The 12065-nt window shown below is 41.3% G+C and overlaps 1 protein-coding gene across 2 annotated transcripts; it reads right to left on the minus strand.

The window, feature by feature from the left end:
* Nucleotides 1-755: 755 nt before the first annotated feature.
* On the minus strand, nucleotides 756-6632 carry LOC141802424 (uncharacterized). Of its 2 annotated transcripts, XM_074685979.1 has the most exons (3): nucleotides 6335-6435; nucleotides 5722-5881; nucleotides 756-3462 (listed from the first exon to the last, which is right to left on the minus strand). In XM_074685979.1, the coding sequence occupies exon 3, from the start codon at nucleotides 3446-3448 to the stop codon at nucleotides 1034-1036; it is 2415 nt and encodes an 804-aa protein (XP_074542080.1). In that variant the 5' UTR covers nucleotides 3449-3462; nucleotides 5722-5881; nucleotides 6335-6435; the 3' UTR covers nucleotides 756-1033. The 2 variants fall into 2 exon arrangements, with proteins under 2 accessions (XP_074542080.1, XP_074542079.1); XM_074685978.1 differs by lacking the exon at nucleotides 5722-5881 and having other exon boundaries at nucleotides 759-3462; nucleotides 6335-6632.
* Between the last annotated feature and the right edge of the window lie 5433 nt (nucleotides 6633-12065).

A 12065-nucleotide genomic window follows, 5' to 3' on the forward strand; every position in this document is an offset into this window, starting at 1 on the left:
AGTGATAAAAGCAAGGCAAAGAAGAAAAAACCTTTTCTTTTCATGTTGATGAAAGAGATGAAAAAAGACATGGAAGGGGAGGTGGGGATGAAGATGTGATGAGGGAGGAATGAAGAAGGAGCCTTGGGGTACTATAACTGTAATGACTGTTAGCAGCCTTAATAATGGAGACTGGCTAGCAGCAGCAGTATATGATGACCACTGATGGCTAGCAAAGACCATTGCTGTGGGCTCTGACCACCAAGATAAAAAAAGGAGTTCCTGCATCCCCATGGTCCAACAGCAAAGGTTCGGCCTAAGCTCAGCAGGATGGATGTTTGTTTGTGCCCAGTTAAAGAAATCAAGGTAAAACTAATGAGAAAGGCATAACCAATCCAATCAATAACACCAGAGATCTACAGCATAGCCCCTGATATGATGGACTTCACAGCATGAGCACGCCTGTTACTGAAGGCATAAGTCCAAGTTAGACAAAAACAAAAACTGACCTAAAGTAGATTAACCTTTTTTAACTTTCCTTTTCAAGCTTTTTGAGCAGTATTGTTGTTAAGGAATGACAGTTTAAAACCACATCCAGTATGAAGAGACAGAAGAAGAATTTTTTGCCACTTTTCTTTGTCTTGCTTTCTGTCACTCTCTGTCTACAGATATTGTTAATAAAAACTATAATTGCCGCTCTCTTCATGCTGTCCTCCCATCTCAGTCTCTCAACAGCTGTTTTTGCACCTGAATGTAAAAAAAAGGACTCTTTTCCAGTGTGAACCATAACTCCAAAATCCTGAACTCTAAAATCACCACTTTAAGGGTACACTAAACTGACCTATAAATGAAGACACTTATATGTATCGTATTGGCAGCCACACAAATTTAATGAAATATCTTATACACTTTTTACAAACTTTCAATGAACTTCAATAACATATGCTTTGTAATTTTGAATTCAACATTCAGAGCAGCTGAGGAGGTTTCCCCCCAACTGTGGGTCTCTGTGTGAAGCTCTGAAGTCAGCCTAAGAAGAAATCTAACACCACACTCAGAGCAGCTGAGTAGTGTCCCTCTTTAATGGACAATCATGTGCTGTCAGCCTTTTTTTGTGATGAAATCCTTTTCCACATTCTGAGCAGCTGTACCGTTTTTCATTTCTGTGAACCATCATATGATTTCTCAGAGCTGATTTCCCGGAGAATCCTTTTTCACATTCAGAGCAGTTGTAAGGTTTTTCTTTTGAGTGAACAAACACATGAGAAGTGAGCGTTGTTTTGCGGCTGAAACCTTTTCCACACACTGAGCAGCTGAAAGGTTTTTCTTTTGAGTGAATGAACATATGTGAAGTGAGAGTTGATTTGCAGTTGAATTTTTTCCCACATTCAGAGCAGCCGAAAGGTTTTTCTTTTGAGTGAATGAATATATGTTTATTCAGACACCATTTCATGTGAAATTTTTTACCACATGTGGGACAACTGAAATTTTTTTCTGCACTGTGGAAAATCATGTGTGAGTTCAAGTCTGATTTGCAATAAAATCCTTTACCACATTTAGAGCAGCTGAAAGGTTTTTCTTTGTTATGGACAAACATGTGTCTGCGCAGCTCTCCTCTGGTGATAAGTCCTTTTCCACACTCTGAACAGCTGAAAGGTTTTTCCTTTGTGTGAAGCCACATATGTGTAGCGAGAGATCTTTTGTGGTAAAATACTTTCCCACATTCAGAACAGTTAAAAAGTTTTCTTTCTGTATGCACAAGCATGTGGTTGTTCAGAGATCCTTTGAGAGTAAATCCCTTCCCACACTGTGAACAGCTAAAAGGTTTCTCTTTGGAGTGAACGAACATATGTGAAGTTAAAGATGATTCCAGGTGAAAGCTTTTACCACATGTGGCACAGCTGAAAGATTTTTCCTTAGTGTGGACCAACATGTGTCTGTCCAATTCTACTTTACTGCGATATCCTCTTCCACACTCTGCACAGAGGAAGGCTTTTTCTTTTGAGTGAATAAACATATGTTTCCTCAGGGTTGATTTAAGGGCAAATCTTTTTCCACACTTAGAGCAGCTGAAAGGTTTTCCCTCAGTGTGGACAATCACGTGCGAGTCCAAATCTGATTTGCGGATAAATCCTCTTCCACACACTGAGCAGCTGAAAGGTTTCTCTTTTGAGTGAACAAACAAATGTGCAGTGAGAGTTGATTTTTGGTTAAATTTTTTTCCACATACAGAGCAGCTGAAGGCTTTTTCATTGCTATGTATTAACATGTGCTCAGTCAGAGCTCTTTTATTAGTAAATCCTTTTTCACATTTTGAGCAGCTGAAAGGTTTTTCTTTTGAATGAGAAAACATATGTGCATTCAGACCTGTTTTGTGGTTAAATCGTTTTCCACATTCAGAACAGCTGAAAGGTTTTTCCTTTTCATGAATGACCATATGAACAGTCAGAATTCCTTTTGAGTTAAATTTTTTACCACATATAGAACAGCTGAAAGGTTTTTCTTGCAAGTGAATTAACATGTGATTTCTCAATGATGTTTTGTGAGGAAATTTTTTCCCACATTGAGAACAGCTGAAAGGTTTTTCTCTGCCGTGGACAAACATGTGATTGTTTAAACCTCTCTTAAGAGAAAATCTTTTTCCACACTCTGCACAGCTGAAAGGTTTTTCTTTTGAATGAACAGCCATGTGTACCTTTAGATTTGATTTGTGGTTAAATCCTTTTCCACATTCAGAGCAGCTAAACGGTTTTTCTTTTGCATGAATGACCACGTGCTGATTCAGTTTTGTTTTTAGGGTAAAACTTTTGCCACATATAGAACAGCTGAAAGGTTTTCCTCCAGTGTGAATTAACCTGTGTATTCCCAACTCAGTTTTGAAACGAAATCCTTCTCCACACTCTGAGCAGATGTGAGGTCTCTTACTTGTTAGAGGAACCACATGATTGGTTTTACCAGGCTCAGGACAATTTTGTGACTTCACAGTCTTTGCCCTTTTGTTCTTGGCAGATTTTAATCTTTTAAGACTGTCTCTGGTCTCCGTCCAGTCATCTGCTTCGTCTTCAGTCTCTGATTCAGGATCTAAGGAGGCTTCAGTCTCTGGTTCAGAATCTGCGGAGGCTTCTGTCTTAACCTCAATCTCTGGTTGTGAATTTCTTTCTGGAACTGAGCTCCTCTCTGGTTCTGGTCTTCCACAGTCCTCTCCACCAGCTGCTGTTTCCATATGGTCTGTTAGTCTCTGATGAAGCAGTGAGGACTGAGGTTTCTCTTCATCATTTTCACTCTTCATATGGACTGAAGGAAACAGGACCTTGGTATCAGCCTCCTCCAGTTCTTGAAGCTGCTCTCTGCTCTGACCAGTCCACAGTTCTTCTTGTTCCTCTTTAATGAGTGGGAACTCATTATCCTCCTGGTCTGGATAGGGGCTCCTCTCCTGTTGCTCAGGGGGAAGCTCCTCTTTCTTCACCATTAGTAGCTGAACATCTGCAGGACACAGCGAACAGATATTAATGAGATATTAGATCATCTTAGTGATGAAAGGTGAAGGTGTTCACCTGTTTACAAACACCTGTTAACCAAAGATTATATGATCTGGTACAGTACTGTAAGTTTAGTCACCAAAGAGGAACAGACCAGAGACAGTCTGCAGTGCAGTGTTTGCTTCTCCCTCAGCAGCTCAGTTAGAGCAAGTTTATTAGATTCTGGGAGTCACATTTCTCCTTAGTTTGTTGGTCTGACTGTTACGTGGTTATACTATAGTGTAATCCCTTGAAAATTGAATTGAAAGCAGACTCCGAGTCCTTTGTTCTGTTAACACCACACTGCAACCCTTTCCTCCTCCTGCTCAAAGTTGAGACCTAACAGAAGTGTATGACGGACGTGGGCATAATAAAGAAGACCACTGAGCCCACTGATTGGTAGGCTTTACACCGATTATATCGGCTATATGGGATAGGCTGATATTTGGCATTTTTTGTAATGATCAGGATCAGGCATCATGTCATAAATCATCGATCGATTAATGACGGTGGTAATGGTCGTGTTAAAATTTTTTAAATCTGTCTCATTTACTCCAAATTAGTTTCACTGCATCAACATGTTTGTTTGAATCTGAGAGCAAATGATTCATGATTAACAAAACATCATTTTCATCTTCGTGCCTCTTCCTGTTTTGAGTACTGTCGCTATGTGACGGACAATAAAGTTTCTTTGAATCTTCAGCAACATCCGGGGCGACACAAACAAAGATGTCAGAAGTGTGGAAGGTTTTCAAAGTGACAGAAACAGACATAGCACGAGCTATCTGTGGTATGTGCAACGTTACAGTACCTCGCGGGGGAACATCGGCAAAATATTTCAACATGACAAATTTATCAGGCACTTGGAAAAGATACACCCGGAGGAGCATGTCAAGTTCAAGAAACGCAGCACGGAGAAAGAAAAAAAAAGACCAAACTCCAAAACGGATGCAAAAATCAATTTATGAACATTTATGGACATTTTGGAGGCCCCCTGCATTTCAACGGCTGCTAACTTACTTTGATCCACGCTACCCCCTCCCAGGGCACACTGGGCTGTCCATTCACGTGTAGAGAGCCTTCTGATGGAAGGCAATTCTTCTATCAGTTTCACTACAGACATTTGGTCCTTAGACTTCAGCCCAATGTCACTACTGAGTTTAATGGCCCAGTGGATTGACCCAAACTTTAAACTCCCAGCTGCGGTCCTACACGCACAGGAATTCCTTGAGTCACATTCTGCTGCAGCGTTGGTGACAAAATCAAGAACATGCTCCAGACGTGGCAGATTCCTAGAGAGAGAGTCCACGTCGCACTTCGGGATAATGCCGCAAACATGGCAAAAGCCATGCGTGAAGGAGGACTGCCGACTTTGCCACGCATGGCACACACGGTTCAACTAGCGATCCACGACGGGTTATTGACACAGCCCATGATAACGGACATCCTTGCGACGGGGAGACGCGTCATCGGGCACTTTAAATGCTCTCCTCAAGCATACTGTGCATTTCATGATGTGCAACAACAGCTGGGCCAGAAGATAAAAAAAAAAATAAAAAAGTTCCAGCAGGACGTTACCACCTGGTGGAACAGAGGCTTCTATATGCTCCAAAGCCTGCGGGAGCAAACACGCGCATTGGTGGCTTATGGAGCTGAGCATGAAGTTCCTGCTTCCTTCAATGCCAACCAGTGCGAAGAGCTCACAAGAGCCATAAGCTCATCCACTGCATCAGCTGCAGACGTGATTCCATCTGTGTTGGCTTTAAAACGCTTCCTGAGCAGAGATGCCCCATCAGATCGTGGTGTGGGGACTGCAAACGCTGAGCTACTGAGAGCTGTAACCAGGAGATTCGATGGGATTGAAGATAAACCCCTCTACAGTTTGGCAACTCTATAAGACCCAAGGTGAGGAAGAAAACATAAAAAACTAAGATAATCTGCAAAATATAATCTAAATTAAAGGGATGGTTCAGTTTTTTGAAGTGGGGTTGTATGAGCTCTATGTGACCACTGAATTGAGACAGCCTGGCCTATAGAGCATTTCCTGTTTGTCGTTGTCACACAGCGCCTCCCTCACACAAATCATAACAATTTTAAACATTTCTAATTTGTTTTTTAAAAGCCCTTTGCCTTAAGGAATTCTGTACGGCAAGCTTTTCAAAGACGCAAGTGAACGACGCATGTGGAGGAAGGAAGGATGGAACTTTGGAGCTTTGAGACGCACCCTATGAAGGCCGGGTCCCCGCTGAATTGACACGCAGCTCAGAGGAGGAAGAGACAAGCCGCCATCTTTGTGTGCAGCACCACAGTTAGCATGTTAGCATGGAGGATATTCACCCTGTGCTGGTTTTGACTGTGATTAAACTCTCGCCAAGAGGGTCCAGCTGTAGAATGAGAATGAGGCCTTTGTTTGACGACGTTTCAAATACGAACAACACACACATACTTGTGTAACACTAAACTAGGATATATCACTTCCGGACTTCTTCCGTGTTTCAACAAAATAAATAATCCAATAAAATAAAAACAACTATCCTGCTCAGTAGTTTTGCCAACGGTTTACATATTGGGTTGGTAGTAGACGCAAAGCGGATAAAACAGATTTTTATTTTGTTCTGTTTGCTGATATTCCTTATACTATCTGTTATTTTCACACAGAAAACTAGCATCAACTTTATTTTTTGACAAATCAAATCCACATTAGACTCCACATTAGAGAGGAGTTTATAGTGGTGTATACATGGACTAAATTGTATTAGGTCAGAGCTTACGTCTATGAACCTTAGCTACGGGCTCAATTCCCCTAAACATTATCACACACATGTTCAGAAACCAACCTGCTCTGTGCAGCTTTATCTCAGGGATTAAAATCACATCCAGTAGTTCTCTTTGTCGCTGGAGCTCCTCTTCGTATCCAGACGGTGTTCTTTGCTCGTCCATGTCTCTGATAACAGCAGCGAGCAGCCGCCGCTCGAATAAATCTTCAAGATCCTTGAATCTGGACATCTCTGCATATCCAAGAGTCAAATAATAAAAAGGAGACGCTGATGTTTTCCTCCGGGGTGAATTTCTAACCTGGCTGACAGTCACGGGAGCGTTATTATGGAACCCACATCAGTTCTAGGTAAACCCCGCCCCCACTGCTCCGAAAGGCCCAGTGACGCAGCCAAACCCCGCCCACGCTGTGAGTGACGCAGCCAAACTCCACTCGTGTGTTTTGATCAACGCTCATACAGACCTCAGCATCTGATACATTTGTTAGGTCGTTCATCTTTTCTGAAAGTAAATTTTTCTCACTGCATGACCGCAGCAGAACACACCTCCATTCTGAACGTTACATTGACTTTTGTATCTTTATTTAAAAATTAAAGTTAAGATGATGTGTGTGTGTGTGTGATTGAATGAATAGTTTTGTGTAAAATGTTTTGGCTTTGTTAGTATGAGTAGCCGGCAGAGAAGTGGAATATATTAATGCAAGCATCCCAACAGAATGCTTATCACATAAATGTACATTATTCCACTCCATTGCAAAGCCAAGACAACAATATGAGTGAGCGGGACTCAACACTATTACATATGCAAGTAAATTCAGACAAACAGGCAATTTTAACACAAATTTCAAGTTAATTTTGACTAATATCAGCTTATTTATTTAACCACTTGAACCACAGATGGTTGAGCAGATTCCCCCAGGGCTCTTTACTAGTGTATTTTCCGTGTGTTGCGTCTTGCATGACAAATTTAGCATTTGACATCTCAGTTTGTTTTGTTGCCCTTGCGCGTGAGCGTGTTGCAAGCGTGGTTTGACTGCGTCACCAGGGCTGGAGAACAGAGGGGGTGGGGTTTACTTGGAACTGCTGTGGGTTCCATAATAACGCGTCACGGGATGCGTTCTTTGTTCATGTTTTTTTTTTGCTGGGTTTCGAACAACGTTTTGGTGCATTACCGCCACCAACTGGTATGTCATGTGGATCGGATCACTAATTTTCCAAAACAATCCTGAACTTGTCATCACATCCAAGAGTTGAAGAACACAATGAAAACTAAACGCTGATGTCTTCATGGAAGGGATTTCCTGAGTCGTCTGACAGGGAGCATCTCAGAGGAAGGATAACGTCTTCTTCTTCTTCGTCTTCTTCTTCAGATAATTACAGATATCCGTAATTCAATTTTGACCAGGTTTGACCATTACATTACTTTTTTCATTCCTGTGTATGAGGTTTCTCATTACAGATATCTACAACGTCATTTTGTGTCATACACAGCAAACCCGCTGGTGTTAAAATTCCAGTGTTAAACTAGTTCAGTGTTAAATTCTTGGTGTTGTTTTGAGGGATCTAACTCTATGCTGGTGTTAAACCATACTACTGTGGGAGTTACTTTGCAGTGTTGATGAAAAACAACACCACACAGTGTTACTTTAAACACCCCTCACTCATGGTTGCAATAATCATGTGTTTTTACAATAACCTGACCTTCCATCTGCACTGTTGACTCAGAAGTTGTTTGTAAGCAAAAATTCTCAGTAGAGTTTCATTGAAAATTATGAGTGGGCCATTTATAACTTTTAATTCAATCAAAATTCAGTCAAACTGAAGTTTTTGGCAAGAACTGCACTGTTTTAAAATTGAAGGAAGTGATTTCACTCAAATGATCTGAGTCATGATGAACTAAATAAAAGGTTTAAGGAGGTTCAACTTCAGTGCTAAAAGAATTGACTTAAACTACACTGCACTGTAAAAAGACACTTGGTCCAACATAAGAAATAATTTAAAAAAAAAATGTTTCAATGGGTAACACTTCGTTGTTTTTTCTTTTTCTTTTTTTTTTCTTTTTTCTGTTTTTTTTTCAAATAACAGTTTTATGTTGGGCTAACATCATTGCTTTAAGTCTCATGTGCTTAATAATTTGATTTATTTCAAATATAAATCCAACTCAAAACAAGATAAACAAAATTTTAAGACTTTTTAATTAAATATTCTCTATAACCAAATTAAAAAAAAAAAAAAACTGCTCCTTTACATTTTAAGACAATGGTTTTAGTAGTGACATTTTTGCTGTTTTGTAACCGTGAGTGAGGAGGGAACACAGTGGATATGAGTCCCTGCTGGACCAGTAGGGAGAGGGTCCCATGAAAATCCTGATTTGTTTTCTTTTTTTTTTTTTTCTTCGAATGAAGTGGGCCCTCCATTGAATTTGTCTCATGCTTTCTTCCATATATTGATAACATCAGCTGAGAGAATGAACTTCATGTCACAGTCCTCCCAACATATTGGACATTTTGGAGGCCCCCTCTTGGAGGTGCAAAATGGTTTAGTCCGCCTGACAGCGACCGGCGACAAGTGTAACGCCAGTGAACCCACATTGAATTGGTATCATGCTGCCCAAAAAGCAGAAATCAGGCTATTGCAAAAAGAAAGAGAGAGAAGAAAAACAAAGAAGGCAGAATGAGGGGAGGCAGCTGTTGACTGCTTTCTTTCCCAAAGGTGAACCGAGTTTGCTTGTTATGCTAAGTCTAATAAAAGTTATCGTAGTCCACTCCAGACAGCTGCTGCTGATGTCTGTATGCTCACGTCAAGTCTTAAGCTTAGCTTGTTGGCAACCAGGCTGCTTGCAGCTGTAGTATAAAGACAGTTATGGGCCAGCTGTCAACATGAATCAGTTTCAGAAACAAACAGTGGCGCAGCGACAGCAGCTGGAGCAGCAGGAGCAGCAGGAACAGCAGTGGCCAGTCCTGGCGGCTCTTCTTAAGATGAGGCTGAGATAATAGATGAGCAAAGACAAGGTGAGATCATTGTTCAAGTTTTCAAGGGCGAGCTCCTGATGTTATCTAGCGCGCGGAACGGAGGCGCTGCGCGCATGGCGCTTGGCTGTTCACACATGAAGCGCTTCCGCACACGTGCTGTGTGAACAGCAGTGGCGTTTTCTCCCGGAGGCCAAGGGAAGCCATGCTTCCTCTCTTTTTTTTAGACTGTAGCTGCGATTTAATGAAAATATTCCTTTTTAACAGTTTTGATACTTCTGTGTTTTGTCACTATCATCTCTTCCTTATTCCTCTCCTCTACTTATTGAGCATTTTACAATGTGTAAAACAGCGCCCTCGTAAATGTTCTGTAGCAAATGAGTGGTGAAAATACGATACTGCACGCTGTTGTCTGCAAGGAAGCCAAGCGGAGTTGGCGTCCCTTGGTGTTAAAAAAAAAAACAAGAATGATTAACCAATCAGATGAGGCCGTGGTCATGACACTGCTCATCTGTGATTGACCAAGACTGTGTCAAGGGAAGCCACCCCGTCTTTGGCCTCAAACCAATCAAATCACAGTATCGTCATCATCGAGCCACTGAATGAAATCAGGGAGGTTAGCACATTAGCAGTGTGCATGAAGCAGCCGGTTGTGTGTTTAAGTGGGCGGTTGAATGAATTAATAAGATGTTTAAGCTAAGTCAAGAGGACAATGTACGTGTGTGAATGAGTGAGTGAGAGTGGGAGAGCTAAAGGGCGTGTGTCGGTGTTCAAAGGAAGTAAAACGAGCGCTCTCTGGGCGCTCTAACAGGTCATTCCGTTACATGAAATAGCGATACAAACTGCAACAAAGCCTTTTATGTACCCCACTCCCTAAAAAAAATACCGATAAGACGCTTTTGTCTCACTTGGCTTCCTCAAAAAAAATCTCCACGCCACGCCACTGGTGAACAGTTACATCGGTTAATCTGAAACTGCTGTGCGCGGCGCGTCCTGTGTGCGCCCTGCGTAACGGTGGTATGATAGTTCGCGCCCGCGTGCGAGAGAGGGAGAGAGAGAGAGAGAGAGAGAGAGAGAGAGAGCAAGCTGCTGACTGGTAGATCGCTGCCTAAATGCGAGTTGTTTAAAGTAAGTCATCCTTTTGGTTCAGTGCTACAGCCTATACTAACATAGCTGAAAATGAAACTCCGTGCTGAGACTTAATAAATGATCCACCTAGCAATATTTCTGCTGCATATATCAACATGTAAATAGCCTACCAATATCACTGTAGGCTCAAGTGCACACTAGTAATATATTAATTGAGCAATAAAGCAATTTATTATTTTGTCTGGTTAAAAAGCCTTAGCATTGCAGTGCAGTGCTTAAAAGCTATTGTCAATGATCAATAAATTCATGATGTTACCAAAGCCAATGAATAATCATGTTAAATAACTGTGATCTCAATATCAATATAAAAATAATTGTGATTATGATTTTTGCCATACATTTTTGTCATAGATACTGCTGCCAGTCTGTCGACTGCCAATGCTGTCCAGGGGGAGGTGCTGCCACTCTACCAACATGTCCCGTTGTTGTGGGCCGGGTCAAGTCAAAGTCCAGCACTGATTCAAGTCTTCTTTTTTTCTGAAAAGTTTCATTTTCATTCGTTGTTTGAGGTTAAAAACAAGGTTTCACTCGTTTCTCGTGTATTTTGTTCGGGGATTGTAAAATATGTCAGGAGGTAGAGTCAAGAAGTGTTTCGATTCTCGAAAGAAAAAAAAAAATATCTTTGTCACCCAGCTCCACTCAGATTCTCCCTGAACACTTTTTCAGTGATTCCCATATAAACACTGGTTTACATTATGGTCGGGCAAAATTGATTTGTAGATATCACAGATTTCTCACAGACAACTTTCCTGCTTTTGTGGGCAGGTGTTGGCTTGCCAAGTGCTTGAGCCCAGCTGCCTTCTACTTCTAGGGGGAACAGCAGAGTGATAAAAGCAAGGCAAAGAAGAAAAAACCTTTTCTTTTCATGTTGATGAAAGAGATGAAAAAAGACATGGAAGGGGAGGTAGGGATGAAGATGTGATGAGGGAGGAATGAAGAAGGAGCCTTGGGGTACTATAACTGTAATGACTGTTAGCAGCCTTAATAATGGAGACTGGCTAGCAGCAGCAGTATATGATGACCACTGATGGCTAGCAAAGACCATTGCTGTGGCCTCTGACCATCAAGATATAAAAAGGAGTTCCTGCATCCCCATGGTCCAACAGCAAAGGTTCGGCCTAAGCTCAGCAGGACGGATGTTTGTTTGTGCCCAGTTAAAGAAATCAAGGTAAAACTAATGGGAAAGGCATAACCAATCCAATCAATAACACCAGAGATCTACAGCATAGCCCCTGATATGATGGACTTCACAGCATGAGCACGCCTGTTACTGAAGGCATAAGTCCAAGTTAGACAAAAACAAAAACTGACCTAAAGTAGATTAACCTTTTTTAACTTTCCTTTTCAAGCTTTTTGAGCAGTATTGTTGTTAAGGAATGACAGTTTAAAACCACATCCAGTATGAAGAGACAGAAGAAGAATTTTTTGCCACTTTTCTTTGTCTTGCTTTCTGTCACTCTCTGTCTACAGATATTGTTAATAAAAACTATAATTGCCGCTCTCTTCATGCTGTCCTCCCATCTCAGTCTCTCAACAGCTGTTTTTGCACCTGAATGTAAAATAAAGGACTCTTTTCCAGTGTGAACCATAACTCCAAAATCCTGAACTCTAAAATCACCACTTTAAGGGTACACTAAACTGGCTTATAAATGAAGACACTTATATGTATCGTATTG

This window comes from Halichoeres trimaculatus, unplaced genomic scaffold, assembly GCF_033239565.1.
Source record: "Halichoeres trimaculatus isolate MK-OKI-2021-1 unplaced genomic scaffold, fHalTri1.1 fHalTri1_scaffold_13, whole genome shotgun sequence".
NCBI lineage: Eukaryota > Metazoa > Chordata > Actinopteri > Labriformes > Labridae > Halichoeres > Halichoeres trimaculatus.